Source organism: Sciurus carolinensis, chromosome 12 (genome assembly GCF_902686445.1).
Source record: "Sciurus carolinensis chromosome 12, mSciCar1.2, whole genome shotgun sequence".
NCBI lineage: Eukaryota > Metazoa > Chordata > Mammalia > Rodentia > Sciuridae > Sciurus > Sciurus carolinensis.
The window spans coordinates 932,708-952,373 of NC_062224.1; the positions used below are offsets into that span (position 1 = coordinate 932,708).

At 57.6% G+C, this 19,666-nt stretch overlaps 2 protein-coding genes across 10 annotated transcripts in view; one reads left to right on the plus strand and one right to left on the minus strand.

Annotated features, from left to right (window-relative positions):
- The window catches only part of LOC124961583 (collagen alpha-1(III) chain-like), a 41,732-nt gene that overhangs the window by 1,657 nt on the left and 20,409 nt on the right, over window positions 1-19,666 (plus strand). The window lies entirely within an intron of this gene.
- Window positions 4,056-19,666, minus strand: part of Ttc13 (tetratricopeptide repeat domain 13) — a 56,068-nt gene continuing 40,457 nt past the window's right edge. For 4 of the 9 annotated variants that reach the window (XM_047520333.1, XM_047520329.1, XM_047520326.1 and 1 more), the window contains 9 exons: window positions 19,522-19,614; window positions 17,682-17,765; window positions 16,397-16,481; window positions 11,658-11,767; window positions 9,276-9,411; window positions 7,759-7,838; window positions 5,857-5,935; window positions 5,697-5,776; window positions 4,056-4,872 (listed from right to left, as the gene is read on the minus strand). In XM_047520333.1, the coding sequence (XP_047376289.1) occupies window positions 4,758-4,872; window positions 5,697-5,776; window positions 5,857-5,935; window positions 7,759-7,838; window positions 9,276-9,411; window positions 11,658-11,767; window positions 16,397-16,481; window positions 17,682-17,765; window positions 19,522-19,614 (862 nt within the window). In that variant the 3' untranslated portion in view covers window positions 4,056-4,757. Of the gene's footprint in view, window positions 4,873-5,696; window positions 5,777-5,856; window positions 5,936-5,956; window positions 6,071-7,758; window positions 7,839-9,275; window positions 9,412-11,657; window positions 11,768-16,396; window positions 16,482-17,681; window positions 17,766-19,521; window positions 19,615-19,666 lie in introns of those variants that run through there. The other 5 variants (XM_047520327.1, XM_047520334.1, XM_047520330.1 and 2 more) reach the window with 3 other exon arrangements.

A 19,666-nucleotide genomic window follows, 5' to 3' on the forward strand; every position in this document is an offset into this window, starting at 1 on the left:
GCCCGGACCTTTACCCCCTCGGAGGAGCTGAGTCGCCCGGTCCACCTGCGCACCTCTGCCCGGCGCATGGACTTCCTCACACCGGCGCAGCCCTTTCGGTCTCTGATGCTTGTCGTCCAAAGCAAGCTCCCAGGTGTTCATTTAATTTCAAGGGTGCGTCTTAAAACATCACCAATGTTATGAAACAGGGATTAAAGGGGAGAAGTAAGCGGATCAGTGTGCGGAGCCACACAGCATCGATTTAAGTGGAGAATAACAACACCAAAGAAACCTTGCACAATGGCAAGGCTTGTTTTGTGGTTTCAGAAATCACAAGAACTCCTGCGGCTCACTGTTTGCAAACCAGAGGGGAGAAAGTTTTCATGCAGAGAAGCAGCATCCCCCAGGGAACAGGCGTGTCATTCTGTAGTGTCTTTCTTGCAGACCACAAAATTAAAATAACACCAAGCCACTCCACCCACCCACCTTAGTCTGCCTGACCTAGGCTGACTTTAGCTAAAGTCTTAAAAGTCTCAGTGAGAACCAGGTGTCCTTAAAACAACTCCATGTCATGCCTAGGGACTTTGCCTCTGAAATAGCACTTGGAAAATTCCAAACACAAATGCAGAAGTAATGTGCAAAGCTCTGTTCCAAAAGTGAGACACCTTGTCTTCCCACCAGAAACCTAAGGATGTTTCTGGAATGTCACAAAGGTGGCAGGCTGGCAATAAAAGATATTTTTTATCAAGAAGGTTACCAGCATAATATGTTGAAGCAATGGGAAAAGCAGGAACCCCAGGTAACAGCTGAGTGGCACCATGGCATGCATGTGCGGCCATATTTATGAAGCCACAAGCCTGGAAGCCTACTTTCCGGTATTATTATTCTCCTTTTGAGTTGATGCTACATAGGCATAGTACACTGAACAGATCTGCTGATTTATCCTCTCTACCCCCTGTGTGCTAAGGTCAGGGATGCTCAAAAATGTACTCTTGAAACTTAAGTAACATCTGGGCCCCATTCACCTGACATGCCATGAGCATACCAAGATGCCATGAAGACTTGCCGTGCTTCAAGAAAAGTGAGGGTCTGCCAGCCAGGAAGCGGGCAAGCAGCTCCTGCCCTCTGTCAGAGAAGGCCGCTGCCAGTGCCTCTCCAGCCTTCAACAGACATGTCAAATGAGTGCATGTGCTGGGCCCAATGGCGGAGCTTGGGAAGCTGAGGCAGGAGGATCTTAAGATCCAGGTCAGTCTGGGCAATTTAGCAAGATCTGGTCTCAAAATAAATAAAAAGGACTGGGGATGTTGCTCAGTGGTATAGCACATCTAGATTCTATCTCCAGTACCATGAAAGAAAAGAGAGAGGTGGATGGAGGCCCGGAGCCCAGCTGGGTGCTCTTCCCTTCCTTTTCCATTGCCACCCCCACTCCAGGTCCTGCCCCTGGCTGCTGGCCTTCCCCACGGCAGTGCTCCCTTCCATCCTCCCTTCTTGCTGTCACTTCAGCAGCCTTTGGCCCAGGCTGGTCCTCAGCAGGACTTCACACTACCCAGGGCAGCCCTGCCTTGCATGTGGCTCTCCTCAGCCCATGTGGGCAGGTGATGCCCCAGTCTGTCCAGCGAAATGCTGTCATTATGTCCCCAGGCCCCCATCTACCTGATCCTGCTCATTGGTGTGACCAGGAATGAACTTCTAAGCCCAGAAAGGCAGAGGGAGGCAGTGAGCCCTGGGGCCTCCCATGGCTTAGCTGAAGGCCCCTCTGAAGGCACAGGAACTGGCCAGCCCTGGACGCTGCAGTCTGGGATGGGGGCCCTGGGTCGTTCTGGGTGGACCAGGTGAATGCCCTCTGGGAGGGACCAAAGCTTCATTCTGTCCTTCTGTCTGGGCTCCTCCCTGCACCCTCGGAGGCACTGAGGCTGCGGGGCTAGAAGAACTCACTGCTCTTCCTTGTCTGTGTGTGTCCGGGCCTTGCCTGCCTGCTTCCACCCTACGTAGCCTGGACTAGCCACCTCCATTCTGTTTCCTTGGCACCTCCAGAGTCAGGTCTTCTCTGTCCTGCCCTCTGAGCCATGTCAGCCCTCAGCACCCTGGCCACCTGCCTCAGGACAGTGGGCTGTGGCGGCTCTGTCCCCCGGACATTCTCTCCCTCACTTCTCCTCCTGTTCCCTTGCTCTCCCCAGGGCCCGGCACCTGGCCTTCCCTTCTCTCTCCAGCCCCTCGGCCTCAGGCCCACCTGCAGCCTTCCGTCTTTGCAGGGCTCCCACGGAGAGGGCATGCCATCCTGGGCCATGAGCCATCCTAAGCATCAAGGTCTAGGAAGCAGAGCGCTGCTCCAAAACCTAAATCCTCTGCCTCATAATCAGGCACACGCACCCTCCCCGGGGATAGCCATCTCCAGGGCCCGGGCACATCCTCCTTCTGTGGAGCTCTGCAGGGCCAGGAGGGCTGAGGGCTGGGCCTGGGTGCAGAGTCCCAGAAAGGGTCGCGGTGGGCCCTGCTGCAGGAGACCCAGGCTTCCGGGTGACGTGGAGCTGTGGGGTCTGAACAGGGCAGCAGTGGGACGGGAGCAGGCAGAAGCTGTGGCCCAGGAGGGGTGAGATGGTGGTGTGGAACCCCAGGTGACCCCTCCAAGCCCTGTAACACTCCTCTCACACCCCCAGGGGACCACCCACCAGCCCACTCCAGGAGCCACTGGGGTCTCTGGAGTGACACCTCAGCGTGTTCCCAGCATGTGCCAAGCACGTGTATGTTGCTCCTGGCCAAGTGCAAGGGGGGAAACACTGCGCATGTGCGGAAGGCGCTCCGCCATCGCCCTGATAGGTGCAGCGTGACAGCTATTTAGGCGGCGTGCAGGCTGCGTATTGCAAAGGTCACCAGAGGAGGCTGAAAGTGCACAGGAGGGGCCCTGTTGCTCGGGGCAGGGCACTCACCTGGCATGCACCAGGCCAGGGCTTGATCCCTGGCACCGCAAACATAAGGCCAAAGAGCATTTCAAGTGTGCGGAGGCTGCGAGCGAAGGGCTTCGAGCGGCATCCGCCCCAGGAGGGACCTGAGTGCAGCCTCGCAACTCAGCAGGGCCTTAAGCGACTTGGTGAGGCCCTGTTCCAAAATAAAACTCAAAGGGCTGGAAGGCGGCTCAGTAGCAGTGCAGCCCTGGGTTCAGTCCCCACTGTTAGAAAAAGAAGAAAAAGGTCTCTGTAAAAAAGTACAACTAACATGAACTTAGAAGAAAGAGGGACGTGCGCAGGAGACACCCGTACGTGGAACCGCGGCTGACAGTGAAGCTGCCTCCTGTTGCAGGTGTCAGCACACAAACACCTACTCCCATCCCAGCCTGAGACACGCCCTCGGGCAGCGAGAGCTCCTTCAGCCTGGCCCCGGCTACAGCAGGCCGCTGCTCCCAGGATGGCTCGCACAAGCAGAAACGGTTATCAGAAGAGAAATGGAAACGTGGCAGTTTGGAGTTAGCTAAGTTATAAGAGAGACAGATTCTAATTCTGGGGTGCTACAGACTGAATGATGTGGTCCCCCAAAGGTGCCATCTGGCTGGGTGTGCCTAGACGGCACCACCGTCTCTCTGAGCCCTGCTTGCCTCCCGTGGCACACCTGGCAGGGCCATCGGTGCGGTGCCCAGCGGTCCGACTGCTGAGAGCGGGGAACCGAGGCCCTGTCCCCGAGAGCATGCGCAGCAGGGCATGCCTGGCCCAGCGCGTTGCTGACCTCGCCGCCCTGCGAAACTCTAGCACGCGAACCCCGCTGCGCAGCCGCAGTCCCGAGGAGCCACGTGTGGTGTGCAGGCTGTTCACAAGACAAGGCACCGGGACTGCCATCACCCCGTCGCCAGGTTTACCCAGAGGACACGGCCACCTGTGTGGTGGCTGGTGGGGCCAGGTCCGGGACTGCGTTCTTGCCAGGGGGAGGGGCTGTCCCACTGGGCTGACCCCCCGGCCTCGGCGGGTGGGCCGCTCTCACGCGCACTCTGCGCACTGCACGCACCCGCTGCGCAACCCGAGCAGTAAGCGGCCTGTTTTGTTGATTAACAAAAGAACACAAGACCAAAGAGCCAAGCCGGAGCTGACTGGAAATGCCAACAGTTTAATGAACCTCCGCCCGCGGCCACTCACCCCGCTGAGACAGACAAGCCGCTTTCTGAGTTCTCACACGAAAGCGAACCTGGTTCACAACATGAAACACACGCAGTCGGTGCCAAATGGCACAAGCAGAACCGCCTTATTCTGTCTTTCCAAGGGTCCTGTGGTCCGGAGTCCCCACGCTGGCCGGCTGCCAGCACTGTCAGCAACACACTCGGCTGCCCTCGGTGGCGCCCGGGCCTATAGCTCCTCTGCATTCCAGAGACGGGGCCACGCCTGGAGAGCTGCGGCCCCATGACAGCTGCCAGCGTGCGGCCGTCTGCACACGCCTGGCCTGCGAGCCAGGAAGACATGTCGCTTGTTCTGGGCTTTGTTCTCGGTGACTGATTTTTGGTTTCTGAAGTAAACGTTTTTTTCGCTTAAGGAAGGGGTCACATGACTATCAGCGGAGACACAGACGCTGACCAACACTCTTCCCTTCTTAGTCAAGTGGCTTTTCTCCAAAAACCTATTTTCATGATTTCTTACATGGTTTGGAAAAGTAAAGAAAATGATTTCAAGTATTCAATTCCTATCAAAAATTGGTATCAAAAGTAATAAAGGACCTAATTTCTTAATAATTCCATGTTTTAAAAAATAACTTAAGAAGCAAGAGGCCTGGCCCTTTATGTGTAGAAATCCCCCGTGCAGCTAGAGCTTCTTGAGACACCGTGGGGAGGAGTCCGTGTTTAGCACCTCGATCATGGACCTCAACGTGGGGAACGCCTCCGACACGGAAGGAAGAGCCTTGTAGGAAGGAGAGAGACTGAAAGAGACAGAAGGCCTGAGAATCAGCACCCTTCGCACCAAGGCCCCAAGGCCGGGCGCACCTGCCTCCCGCCTCCTCCCTCCTCCCTGGAGAGCCAGGCAGGAGGTGCCATGGAGGGCCCTCCCCGCCGAGCCCCAGGCGCCCAGCCCTCGGGTCCTGGACTGCTCAGAGGCTTGGGAAAGGGGTGAAACGGATCCTGTGAGCCAGGTACCTCATGCCCTGCGGTGCAGCTGGACCTGGACCACCCGGCCAGGGCACCTCTCTACACCCGCTGCCCCCTCAGGGGGGCCCAGCTTGCTGACACTGACCCCCTATGCTAGGCCCCGCTGTCCCTCTCCTCAGAGGCTGCCAGAGGGCTTGCACGGTAAAGCCACTCGTCGGCCAGCCCCGTGCCACAGGCAGACCCCAAATGAGGACTCCGGCAAGCCTGGACACACGTCTTCTCATTTTAAAGAGCACAAACTGCCCAGCGGTTGTCGGACAGGCCGCTGTCACAGTTGGTCATGAGGGGCACATCTGTGGGGGTCCTCGCTGCTGGCCATGGGGGCAGCAGAGTCCCCCCCCTGAACACGCGCCTCCCCAGGCTCTGCGGGCTGGCTCATTACTGCCTAAGTCACGGTGATGCGCCACCACCAGCAAGACAGACGGGCTCCGACGGCCTCCCCAGCCGGCTGCGGCTGTGCCTGAACTGCTCCTCACCTAGCTCTCCTCCCTGTCTGGGGCTCGCCCTGAAGGGGCTCAGGGCAGGAAAGCGGGTGGATCTGCAGGGCAAGGCGCAGATGCAGGTCAGAGACGCCCTCCCCCACCTGCCCCGCAGTTACCTTTTCAAGTTCATCCAGCTTTTGGCGATTCTGCTAAAGGCCTCTGAGCCAGGGGCCGTCATGGCTTCAAAGTCCACCAACTGAAAAAGGGAGAAAGGTAGGGGCGGCCTGAGGTGGGGAGCAGCCACGCGCCCGCCCCGCGGCCACGAGGCTCACGCACCTTCCCCTTGGGGATCTTCCCGGCCACCTCCTTCCCGCTGGCCATGAGCGCTCCCACGATGACGGAGTAGGCGATGACGCTGAAAGGAGAGCAGCCGTCAGGCCTGGGAGACCCCCAGCACACCAGGCGGGACATTCATGGCGGGGCCACACAGCAAGGCTTCTACTTGTTCAAAGAAGTCTAGCAGTTTACTACTAAAAGAGGTCCTGATGTGCTATTTAAGGGTAAAGTCACCAAGAAATTCTTTCTGAGAAAAGTGATTTTTTTTTTTTTTTGGTGGGGGAGTACAGATGAATGGAAAGATTTATATTTCAATGCCATTAATGCCACTTTAAAAAAAAAAACGGCTTGAGCAAGGAGCCCTTCTTTGCTTTTTGATTTTTAATTATATTTGTTCTGATTAGTTGCGCTTGACAGTAGAATGCAGTCATAAATTTTGATAGATCATACATAAATGGGAGTGTGATCTCATTTTTCTGATTCTATATATTGCAGGATCACAGGTCATGCAGTCATATGTACATGAGATAATAACGTCTGTTATGGATTTTCTTCCTGTTTTTCTATTTCTGTGAAATAAGTTTAAAAATGGCATTGAAACACATATGTACAATAAGTCTTATAAATACAAATACATTAATCATATGTCTTAAGCATTAAAAATACTGGCCCCCAAAGAAGAGGCACAAAACAGACTGGACTAGCAGACAGTGGTCTGGAACTCCGAGGCAGATGAGCTGCCGGGGACAGGGTGGCCACTGGAGGCCACACAGGGCACAGGGCCCTCGGCCTGCCTGCTGCCCGGGCTCCGCTGGACAGGCCCTGCTCCCACTCTTGGCAGGAGCGAGGCACCTGCTGGTGCTGGGGAGGAGCCCTGCCCTGACACATGGTCGTCCGCTTCTCCCAAAGCCAGCGGCTCAGGAGGTAGCGTGGCCCAAGTGGCCAGCAGACAGGAGGAGGACGCTGCACAGGCAGCCTCCAGCAGACACAGGAAAGCCCACTGACTCGCGGGCTGTTCACTAGGAACTTCTCAGGCTGCAGATCTGTGCCTGGCCTCTGGGCCTAGCCTGGGGCGGGGAGGGGTGGTAGGCCGGAAGGCCACACGGGAAGGGAAGGGAGCTGCAAGAGGGGCAGAGCCCGAGGCTGGAGGCCCTGGAGGGGCAGGCAGGGAGGGGCACAGCTGCAGGCCTCCAGGGTGCAGAGGACCAGAGGACGGCTGCCAGAGGACGAAGGACAAGTGCGTCCTCGGCAGGGCCCACAGTGGCTGACACCCTCTGCACGGGTTCAGTGCTCATAGCCAGCGGGCGTCAGGTTGAGAACATGGGGCTTGTGTTCCTGTTTTGCTTCAGAGCCTTGTAAATACTGTAACAAAATCCACCATCATGTGTAAGGGGAGCTGTAGTTTCTAAAACACGAGAGACATTAAAGTATATTTAGCCAAAATATCCCAAGTTCAAGTGTGACGTGCCATTCAATCATTACAGCAGAGTCCTGGGAAAGGAGAAGGAAAAGCAAGTTCTACAGACACATCCCTTACGTTAGTTAACATCCTCAGAATCTATCAAAACAGAAACACAGGGAGGACTGGAGACCCACAGACAGCACACCAAGGTTAGGGTCAATTAGCAGCCCAGGAGGGAGGCGGGAGGGCAGGGCCCAGCATAGAACACGGCGCCCTCCAGGCCTCCAGAGTGCCCCAGGCCACACGCACCCGCCAGAACCTCCTCAACGCTTTGGTGAGGTGCAGGTGAGAGAAGCCATTTTTCATGTGTGAGTTTTGGGGGAAAACAACAGGAGCCTCCTCGACATTTCTTGGTGTGCTTGTGCACCCGTACTGTGACAGCAATGAGCCGAAAGAACACATCTTTACACAGGAAAGTGCGATCATCAGATATCACTTACCTGGATCCTCGCGAGAGAGGCATTAAGTTATAGAAGTAATAGACCAACGACAAGATCAAGTTGCAGACAGCATCAGCCTCCTAGAAAAAGAACACAGTCCCCTGAGCTGAAGCCCAGCTCCACCCACACCCCACGGGCAGACAGAGTACGGCCTCGTCCTCCTCCAAGGCCTACTGTCTGTCTTCCAGCAAGCAGGCACGTGCCCCTGTCCCTGGGGCAGTGTGTCCCAGCTGTTCCTCCTACAGCAGTTTTTTGGGGTTTTTTGGTACTGGGGATTGAACCCAAGGGCGCTTAACCACTGAGCCACCTTCGCAGCCTGTTTTTGTATTTTATTTAGAGACAGGGTCTGAATGGGTTGTTTAGGGCCCCGCTAAGTTGCTAAGGCTGGCTTTGAACTCGTGATCCTTCTGCTCCAGCCTCCTGAGCTGCGGGGATTACAGGCGTGCGCCACCACACCCAGCCCCACAGTAGCTATTTGATTAACAGAAACCTCAGGCCAGGCGCAGTGGCACACACCTGTAATTCCAGTGGCTGGGGAGGCTGAGGCAGAAGAGTTCAAAGCCGGCCTCGGCAACTTTATAAGACTCTAAGCAACTCAGCGAGACCCTGTCTGTAAATAAAATTAAAAATAAAAATGGCTGGGGATTGGCTCAGTGGTTAAGCACCCCTGAGTTCCATCCCCAGTACAAAAAAGAAAAGAAACCTCAGCTCCTTTAATGTTACTTGGAATGTCAAAATATGTACTGTAGTTAAGATTTTAAAAGCACTTAGCAAGGGGCTGGGAATATACTCAAGTTGGTAGAGTTCTTGCCCCTGGGATCAATCTCCAGCTCCACCAAATAAAAAAAAAAGGCCCCCAGCAATACCAAATATGCTTTCTTGCTCTTTGCCAGGCTGGGGATAAGACGCAGGGCCTTGTGCACCTAGGCACACGTTCTACCACTGAGCCATGTCCTCCTTGACATGTTTCCTCAAGTAACATGTATTCATTCCTACTCCAAAAGATTTTGGTAAGCTGCCTCTTTTCCTCTGCAGGGAGACCCAAGTGATAAAAAACCCAATCAGGTGTCTGGACGTAGTTGCTTCCTATATAAAGATGTGAAAATGTCACAGAAATGAGCAACTGCTCAAGAGCAGAGGTGCCCACTGCATGGAGGGGAGCCCACCAAGCAGACAAGCAGGGCCCAGCCTGCAAGGGCCCCTCTAGTCTGGGCAGGCAACAAGGGAAGAGGCCACCGCCAGACAGGGTCACTAGGCTCTAGAGAGCAACTGCAGTCTGATCTCACTGCCCTAAACCAATGAGAAGGCATCATCTGCTGTAAATGAAAAAGTTCCCTGCAAGGACGTGGTGGCGAGGGGACGGCCGCTTACCAGCTACTGCAATTGCTAAATGCGGGACATGTTTTGCCCCTGGGAATATTTAAAGAGTATTTATAGCTCTGTGTAGATCTTCAAGCACAAGAGGCGGTACCTCAGTGAGAGGGTGGAGGCAGGGTGGAAATGGCACAGAGACCTACCCCGAATTCTGAGGAGAGGATCAGCACTTTTCCTCTTGCTGTCAGGTCTTTGTAAAGCGCGTCTATCTCAGCGTGGTATAACTGGGTCCTTTCTTCTGTGGTTTGCGTTTCCACAGAAAATAGGATATTTCCAACTCTGAAAACACAGTCGTGAGTGTCAAAGACATGTATTTATTACACAGTCCAAACAGTCAAACAGAAAAAAAGAAAACGCTGCATGCCCCGTGCACTGAACCACGTCCCCAAAACCAGGCGCTGGGCTCCCGCCGCAAAACAGGAGCGTGTTAGTCCAGTCACGTGTCCAGGGCGCAGGAGCTGAGGCTACGAAGCAGCAGCAGATGTGCGGCCAACCGGGCGGCAGGCTCTCTCAGCCCAGGCACTCTGGCGCTCTCAGTGCCACGAGACTACGTGGAGACGTGAACTTGAAGCACCAGTAGCAAAACACACTCCGTTCCTAGATTCCAGGGAGCACAGTGGCTGCTTTTATTGGAGGGAGGGAGATGAGGCCACGCATTAAGAGGCGAGGCTCAAGGCCAACAGGGGCTCGAAAGAGGCGCAATCAATGTGGAAGAAAGCCAGAGTGCCCCGAGGACGCCAGGAAGGCGGAGGCACAGCAAATGGAGCGAGTGTGTGGGGAGGCAGTCCCGGTCGGGCAGGACAGAGGTCTGAGGCCGCCAGTGACTGGGTGGAGCTGGAGCTGGTGCTGCAGTGAGGGCGACGGCAGGGTGTGGGGGTGCGGCAGGGCCCAGGAGTGAGGGCGAGGGTGGGGTGTGGGGGGTGCGGCAGGGCCCAGGAGTGAGGGCGAGGGTGGGGTGTGGGGGTGCGGCAGGGCCCAGGAGTGAGGGCGACGGCAGGGTGTGGGGGTGCGGCAGGGCCCAGGAGTGAGGGCGAGGGCGGGGTGTGGGGGTGCAGCAGGGCCCAGGAGTGAGGGTGAGGGTGGGGTGTGGGGGGTGCGGCAGGGCCCAGGAGTGAGGGCGACGGCGGGGTGTGGGGGGTGCGGCAGGGCCCAGGAGTGAGGGCGAGGGCGGGGTGTGGGGGTGCAGCAGGGCCCAGGAGTGAGGGCAACAGCGGGGTGTGGGGGTGCAGCAGGGCCCAGGAGTGAGGGCGAGGGCGGGGTGTGGGGGTGCGGCAGGGCCCAGGAGTGAGGGCAACAGCGGGGTGTGGGGGTGCAGCAGGGCCCAGGAGTGAGGGCGAGGGCGGGGTGTGGGGGTGCAGCAGGGCCCAGGAGTGAGGGCAACAGCGGGGTGTGGGGGTGCAGCAGGGCCCAGGAGTGAGGGCGAGGGCGGGGTGTGGGGGTGCGGCAGGGCCCAGGAGTGAGGGCGAGGGCGGGGTGTGGGGGGTGCAGCAGGGCCCAGGAGTGAGGGCGAGGGTGGGGTGTGGGGGTGTGGCAGGGCCCAGCGTGCAGTGCTCCAGAGGCCAGAAAGCCTGGTGGGCAGGCGCAGGGTCCACGGGGCAGGTGAGTCAGCGGGGAGGCGGCGGGCACGGGAGCAATGTCTACGTTAACAGCACTCCCTCGGATTCCCTGGGGATTGTCTTTGCTGGGAAGTTACTTGGGTAAGTGGCTTGGTGAAGGATGAGGATAAGGAAAGCCATGAAATCTGAAGCTGCTAAGCCAGCGCTCACTCATGAAGGCTGCTGAAGTTCCCGTGTGGAACAGGAAGAGGGGGCTTCTTAGTGTGAGCCAAACGCTCAGAGAAAGCCAAGCACTGGAGGCGGTGGGGCGGCCAGGGCCACACCACCAGCTGACAGAAGACCAGGGCTCTGAGCTCTCAAGGCTCTGCCCTGGGGGATCCTGTAGGAGGCCCACGGCACGTCCACCCGAGTGCAAGGGAGTCTGGCAGCTCTGGGGTGAGGTTTGGATTTCAGATGCAAATAAGAGGACAGCTCATGAACATGCTTACCAGGGTTCTTTATAAAGCAAAGAAAGGGAAACGCTTCAAACAGGTAACAACGAAAATCTGTAGAAATCCTACATCCATGCAATGAACTACTATGGAGTTGCTACAGAAGTCACTCAGAAAGCGACTGGGAAGGAGCCTGGCGACGTGATGACCGCACAGTAGTGCACGTGGCTCCGCACTTAAGGAAAAGGGCCTGCTTTCTATCTTGCTAGTTCTGCTTCTCTGTACCTTCTAAGCGCTCCCACCCCGCAATACGCCAGGGCCTTCAGTCTGCCCCCCTCACCTGCTTCTCACTTCCTTGGTCAAAGCCTCCCTCACCCCACGCTTGACCCTACACGGGGTGGCCGAGGTTGCCGGCCTGCGCTGTGCCCAAGAGCCATCTGCTGGCTTACATTCAGGGCAAGCCTTGCGGCCACACCCAGCCACCCGCCACACGCGCGGCTGCCCCAGGCCAGGCCCGCTCCTGGGCAAGTGCACGTACTTGTCTCCTGTAACTGTGATGGTGAATCCCTCGTGCTCCTTTCCTTGGTCTCTGAGGCTGGGAACTTTCGTGTTCACGGTGAATCCGTCCTTCGTTTTGGTATTAAACTGCTTTCGGGGGGAAAAGAAAACCAGCGTTACTAGTGTCTATTCCACCTGGAGCCCCAGCAGAGTCCTGTAGTGCTGACCCCGACTGCTTGGGTGGGTCTACGGGGTCATGGAAGTCACTGATGCGAGAGGCGGGGTGCTCTGTCCCGTCAGTCAGGGACAAGCACACCTCCCGTCCTCCGAGCCCGAGTCCTACTCCCGAGGCCCCACCAGGCCCGGCGCTCCTCCAGGAGCTGCCCGACTCCCCCCATTCCCTGTGGTGGGCAGCAACCAGACTCGGCAGAACAGCGGCTCCCAACTGGGGCTCCCTCCTGCAGAGCAGGGGCCTTCCTGGGAAGGGCAGCAATCCTGCCCCCCTGCGATCTCACTACGGCACACACGCTCCAACTCTGCCGTCGCCAAAGGAACCCTCAGAGCTGAGCGGGGAGCAGCGCCAGAATGCTGCTCCACACGTCTGCTGGACAGGCCCGCGAGGCCCGTGAAGGTCACTACTCCAGAAAACCTCCTCCCGAGTCCATGTGTTCTTGAAGTTGACAGAACTGAAGCAGGAGGAGCTGCAGTGTGACAGACGTGCCTCTTCCACGCACCACCTGTGAGAGGTGTGGGAGGCCCGCGGGGCTGCAGCGGAGCACTCGGGCAGGAGGCACAGCCCCAGGGCCAGCGGACCCACTTCCTCGGGAAGGCAGCTTTCAGGGACCAGGCTGGTGAGAGCACAGCGCTTCTCACCTGGGCCCACTGAAACGGGAGGGCCAGGTGCAGACTCGCTCCTGGGGAAGACGCCTGTGAACCCCCGGAGCCCCGAGCGGGAGGCAGCAGAGCGGCCCGAGTCAGGCCTCCTGCCCTCCGGCTGCGAGGCGGCCCCACCTGTCCCCTCAGCAGTGCTGTGCATTTCAGGGGGCGGGTGTGCTCCACTCTGCCCTGCACTCAGAACGCAGACGTCCACGTGGGCCGAGGCTGGCCTCCTGTGTGACGGTCGTGACCCCACCCAAGGGCTGGGTGTCGGCCACCTCACGCTGCGCCGGGAGGGAACAGTCTTCCACTCCAGTCTGCTGCTGTCCTCTCCGCCCTGGGAACAGCTTTCCGATTCTAACACCGTGGCAGAGCTGGATCCTTCCACCCACGGGAAGGCGACGGACAGCCAAGACTCTCCAGTTCCTTCCTCGGTAGTGCAGCCAGGCAGCCCCTGGTGAGACCCACCTGCCCTCTGGGGACCCTGGGGTCTGAGGGACTCAGGCCGTCGCAGTGCCTGGGTGCAGGCCACACTCTGCACGACTCTCCAGTGCGCTGTGGGGCCGCCACAGGAAGGAAAACCGGCCGCCCGTGACTTGGGATGGCCTGGGCCTGGAGCGAGACTGTCCTATGCCACAGCGCTCCCAGCACCCAGTCCTCCAGCAGAGCAAACGCCACGCCAGCGAGGAAGAGCCTGTCACGTACAGCTGGGGGCCTCACTGAGCCATGCCACCAAGGACACTGTCACCAAGGTGCAGACACAGGCTGTACCTGGGCCTGCCACGCTGCCCCAAGTCCACGTGCCTTCGGGCGACTGGCTGCCTCCCGCCCACATCTCCACTCTGGGTGGACGAGGCCCCAGGACGCAAAGGCAGAGCAGACCCTGCAGTCCTGGCCAGCAGCGGTCTCCAAGGCCTCCCCAGAGGTGGAGACGCTGCTCTCACAGCGTCTCCCCAAACGTCGAGGGATGTCATGTCCGTGAGCTGAGGGCTGGACATGACTTTCTTCCACTTTCTACCTTCTAGGGGCTGGGGAGCTGGACACCCCGCTCTGCAGTTCTGGAGCCCACACTTGCACTTCTGAGACAGACGCTCCGCTGTGCGGTGGTGCACAACCCAGCCCAGGCCCAGGCGCCCTCCTCGAGCAGCATGCTCAGCCCTGGCCTGTGATCTCGACTGGTGCCAGGGCCACTCGGTGCTCGCCTCTCTCCCTGAAAAAAGGAGACCCTCAGAACCTTCTCAGTCCATCCTCTGCTTTTAGAGCGTGGACGCTGAGGTGACCCAGCATTCTAACTTCAGGCAAGGGCCTCTCTTCACCACTACGTCTGTCTTGCGTTCACTTTTGAGAACACTTTGTTCTCGAGTTGCTCTGACAAAGAGGATCTGTGCGTCTGAGATTCCTGATTGGAACTGCCTTCGTCACACATCACGGCGGGACAGACATGGCTGGTCAAGTAGATCCCCTCCACAGGGAGTCAGGTCCGACTTCTGAAACGTGAACAGGACTGACCCCACACACCTGTGGTGAACCAGGTGCAGCGATAAAAACAGAACAGTTACAGCCACTGTAACCGAAGCTGTCTATGAGCACTTACAAATGCTTATTTCTGAAATTCCCTACTTAACCCTTTAGCCACAGTTCACCACAGGTAAGTGAGACTGCGTAAAGGGGACGGCCCGGTGCTGGGCAGCGTCACCACCGCTTCCAGGGCCTTTCCATCAGCCCAGCCTAGAACCCTCCTCTGTGACCGGAGCCCTGGCCCCGTCCCCCCACGTGCCTCTGTGAAGATCAGCAGAGCCACAGCTGCCCTCTGCTGGCGGGCCGGCTGCACTCAGCAGGCCTTCCAGGCACGTCCCTGGCCAGAGTGCAGAGTACGCTGTCCACCCGACGCAGGTCGCGGGCCGCTGTGGCACATGCAGCTGACTCTGTGGGCACTATCTGCTCCAGTGCCCACGCCAGTTCTCAGGGGTGCAGTGCAGGACCGGGGAACTCCGCTTGGGCCCAGGGGGTCCCTGCCTGTGCCCGGGGCCACACCTGGACATACCGTGCGGCAGGCTCACCAGGCCCCAGCACCTCACCCTCTGTGACTCCGCCCACTATTTGGCTGGCTACCCACCCCCCACACCTGACAGTCTTTCTTCTCTGCTGAGCCTCTGCCAGCTAGGCCTGCTCTTCACCCTGTGTCCCCCCACCTTGGGAGGACTCGGGACGGGGCCCCTTGTGGGGACACGGTCCTGGTGAGGCCCACTGAAGCACGCTGTCCTCAGTCTGGTGGCGCCTGACTAACTCAGCTCGTGAGCACCCATTCCTTTTGCCTCGCGCATCCTCTCATCCCATGAGGCTGACTCACGCTCTCAGGCAACGATGCACGTGTGTTCCCTGGGTGAGCCTCCTGCCCAAGCAGAGCTCTGGGGCGCTCTGACACACTTTGACAAACATACCCACCATGCAACCAGCCTCGCCAGACGCAGGGGCTGCGTCATGTGGGCGTTTCCCTCCTCGGCACCCTCTTCTGGTTCTGCTCCCACCCACTCCTCACTAGAGCCGTTCTCTTCTGCAGTTGGCTGCCTGGGCCCAAATCAGGCTTCCGCGATTCAGCCACGAATCTCCCCTTGGTCTTGAACTGCGTTCCATCCTCCGAGGAGCACACACAGACTCCGTGAAGCCCTCTCTGGACCCGGAGAGCTGAGGACGGGCAGCATGCCTGTGCCCACATCTCACCGTGCGTGAGGCGGGCGTGCTGGAGGCAGCCAGCTCTGGGTCTTGCTGGGCTGTGAGGCTGGATGCTGGATGGCTTGCTGCTGTCCAGCTTCCTTCCATGGAGCTACCCCAAAGTCCGTCCTGCTCTTGAGCAGACTACCAATCTGGACCTGGGACCACTGACTTTTCAGTTCCAGGATTTTCTTCTGGTACCTCCCATTTTTCTGCTGAGGTTCTCTATCAGTACATTCCTGTTTTGCTTTGAGCACCTGAACATATTTATGAAGCAAACAAGGACTTCTATTTGTGGTAAGCTCGTTTTTCTTGGTTATGGTTCCCCTTTCTTCACTAGTCTGACAGAATACCCGATTCTGAGCAATTTTTTTTTTTTTTTTTTTTTTTTTTTTGCAGTGCTGGGGATTGAACCCAGGGCCTTGTGCTTACAAGGCAAGCGCCCTACCACCTGAGCTATCTCCCCAGCCCAGCAATTTTTAAAGAATAGAAATTCACATTCAGTGTGGAGGCTGGAAGCCTGTTTTAGTCAGGTATTTCGCTGCTGTGACTAAAAGACCGACCAGCAAAACTGTAGAGGAGGAAAGGTTTATCTGAGGTCTTAGTTTCAGAGGTCTTAGTCCATAGAAGGCCAGCTCCATTCCTTAGGGCTTGAGGTGAGGCTAAACATCATGGTGGAAGAGCGTGGCAGAGGGAAGCAGCTCGCATCATCAGGAAGCAGAGTCTCCACTCTCCAGATATGCCCCGATTCCACTCTCCTCCAGCCACACCCTTCAATTAATCCCATTAGGAACCAATCCACTGATGGGGTTAGGGCTCTCACAAACCAATCAATTCTCCCCTGAACCTTCCTGCACTTCTCACACAGCTTTTGGGGACACCTCACATCCAAACCATAACCAAGCCCAAGATCAAGGCAACATCTTCATGTGGAAGGGTGGGTGGGCAAGAGGCAGAGCCATTTCCAAGAGCCTTGCTCAGCACGTCACCCACTGGCGACAGGCAGAGGTGTCTTCCCCACATTGCCGCACCAGGGCTGTTTCTCGCATGTGAACTTTGTGGGGACACGCAGACCATGGCACTGACTTCCCCTGTAATCAACAAGCATGGACTTCACAGCTGTAAGGTTTTCTTTAAGTGCCACTGGCTTTTCCCCTAAAATCACCACTGCAGTTCTGATGATCAATTTACCTTCATAATTGGAAGAAGGTCTTCCACTTTGTGTACCTTTTCCAAAGCTTCTCTGACTTCCAACAATCCTTTAGGATTATTAGCCCTTTAAGAGAAAGAGGGGGAAGGAAGAAGAGGGCAACTGAGATCATGCGGGAAGATGATTACCCAATCATGCATCAACCTCAACTTCAACTACGCCTAATTACAAGTCAATACAGAGGGTCTTTGTATCAGGTTCTACATTTGCAGGTCCAACCATGGGATCAAAAATGCATATAAAAAGCTGGAAGCAGTGTGCACACCTGTAATCCCAGAGACTCGGGAAACCGAGGCAGAGAATCAAAGATTCAAGACCAGCCTTGGCAACCCGGCAAGGCCCTATCTCAAAATTAAAAAAAAAAAAAAAAAAGGCTGGTGTTGTGGCTCAGTGCTAGAGCGCCCCGGGGTTCAACCCCCAGGACTGGAAAAGAGGGGCAAAACCCATGAAAAGCACCGCACAGATACTGAACATGCACAGGCCTTCTTCCGTGTTGTTATTCCTAAGCAGTGTGCTGGGCATTACCAGCAACCTGGAGGTGGCCTGAAGCATGGGGCGGATGTGCCCAGGTTCTGCACAGACTGTCATTTTTTTGTAAATGATTTTTTAGTTGTTGATGGGCCCTTATTCTTATTTCTGTGTGGTGCTGAGGATGAACCCAGGGTCTCACACCTGCCAGGCAGGTGCTCCACCGCTGAACCCCAGCCCGTCACCCTCACATGGCTTCAGCATCCATGGGTTTTGGCATCTGCCGGGGTCCTGGAGCTGTCCCCCTAGGAGGCCAAGGGATGCCTGCACTCAGCACGGTGGCCACACCAAAGTCCTACACGTGTGGAGGAGGGGTGCACAATCCCAAGGCCTTCAGGCTGCAGATGAGCATCCCTGAAATGGCGACCAGGCAAGCCGGCAGGGGGACAGCCAGAACCCTGCCCACGTGCCGGGGATTCTGTCCTAGACGCGGCGGCTGGCCGCACAGGCGCTCCTCATCCTAAGGCTGCTCGAGCGAGCGCATCTTGCCAGGTTCACACCAAGGCGGCACTGAGCTAGTGCTGTGGCCACTGGGCGCCGAGTTCCCTGGAGGAAGGAGCAGGCCCTGCAGGCCCACCTGACTTGGCCCCCAGGACCCAAGGCCCACAAGGCAGGGAGGGGCTTGACAGGTCCGGCCGTCCCCCGGGCGTGGCTTCGCATTTCCACAGGTGGTGAACGTAAGGCATGTGACATTCCCCACTCAGTCCGTGACCGTGAAGGAGAAAACTGCAGGCTTACCCGTGGTAGACAAGAATCCTGTCTTTAATAAAATGAAGTATTTTCTCAAAATATTCCAGATACCTCATGTTGATCACCTGACCCCTGAAAGGCAGAAGTAAGGATGAAATTAGCAATCGCTTCACAAAGGGACATGCTGGGAGCGACTTCTGCGTAAACCAGGGACACCAGGAGTTGTGTGAATGCCGTAGCCAAGGAGAGGCTGGGCATTCGCTCACTCTGCCTCAGCAGCCTCGGGGCTGGTCCTGCCCGGACCGGCTCAGCTCAGCTCAGCTCCGGGGCAGAAGAGCCCTGGCGAACTCAAGGCCAGCACAGACCTGGACGCAGCCGCCACTCCTGAAGCTCGCCAGGCCTCCCGAGGGGCCTCTGCTGGGGCCCCTCCTGCTCTCCAGCGTTCTTCCTCCACCCATGCCAAGCATGTTCCTCCTTTCCTGTCTCTGTTTTTCTCTTCCACAGTTCACGCCAAGCCGTACTGGGGTCGTGGGACTCACCTCACTGCTCCTGGCTCCCACAGGCACCCCACCCTCAAGGTCACCACTGTCCAACAGGAATGGTGCCCCGCGTGGCACCTGCTGGGGCTCCACTGGTGTCCTGTCCCTGCTAGCTGGCTACCTGGACAACCGCACACCTGCGCCGCAGCCTCGTGGCTGTCCCCGCAGCCTGGCTCCCGCCTCTTGCTCCCACCAGAGCGCCTGGCTGCCCCTGACACCTGCTCCTCCCGTCACCTCGCTGCCCTGCAGCTCCAAGGCCAGCAGCGCTCAACCTCTCCCCTGCTCCCTGCAGGTCTGTCCATGTCACCTGCTCCAGCGGCCCAGTGGCCCACGCTCCTGCTCTGCCCACACCTCGGGATGGCTCACCGCACCTTCAGGGAAGATCCCGCGGTGTGAACCGAGAGCTGCCTGTATTCCGGCTTCTACCTGCCCAGCCTCCTTTCCCACTACCCGCTCAGCCGCGCTCGGCAGGGTGCCTGCTGACCACTCGGGACGTGGCCAGTACGCTGGTGGATCCCTGCCCCCTCATCCCTTCTCTTCCTGGCAGCCCACGCTGCGTGCAGACTGGGCCAAGCACCTCGTTCCCTGGGCATCCTGCACCTGTGGCCACCTGCCTTGGTGCTGCACCATCTTCCCTACGGGCTGGTGAGCTTCCTGGTCGGGGGCTGCTACCTCCCCACTGTCTGCAACACGCGCCCAGTTACAGTGGCCTTTAGTCATGGCCCGTCCACTGAGTCCAGCTACACGTCTCAAATTGGTTCCACGTGAAATAGGAAGATACAAGTCACAAGGGAAAAAGAAATTTATTTTCTAGAACTTAAAAAAGCAAAGAAATGGCAGGTCTACTAACACGCAATCTAAATGTCAGAGTTGATTCAAGTTTCCAGAATCGGCAGCAGTTCTGACGTAACGCACGCACATCTGTAAGTTCTACCACAGATCTCCTTGAAGCTGGCTTAAACTCGCTTCACGGTTTGTGTGGAGGGAGGGAGGCAGGCAGCACGCACTGCCCAGGCCCGACTCGCAGAGCTTCTGGACACTGTCCAGGCCCTCAGCCACCCGCTCGCCCTCCCGCGCTGGAGGGGGAGCTTGCCCTGCCATCGGAGGCTGGTCGCCAGGTTCTCAGCTCTCCATCCCTCGGGGTCTTGGGACCCCTCAGAGCTTGAATCTGGCAGTCCACCCTTCAGTTACACTCTGCACCTGAAGAGCTGCGGAAGGAGCGGGTGGGCACTGTGCCAGGAAGGCTGGCAGCGGGGGGTGACCCGGGATGGGGTGCAGGGCCACCTCCAGGAAAGGAGCAGAGGCTCGCTCACGACCCAGGACAGGAGGGGCCCACAGAAGGCACTTACCTGATCAGGTTGATGTGGTTGTTGAAGCCTCTGCTGAGACTCCGTGCTGGCATCTGGTCCAGCCACAGCACGGGCTGGTCGGGGTCGGCCACCCTGTGGGGCGGAAGGCGTGACAACTCAGACTCACAGAACACAGCGGCATTTT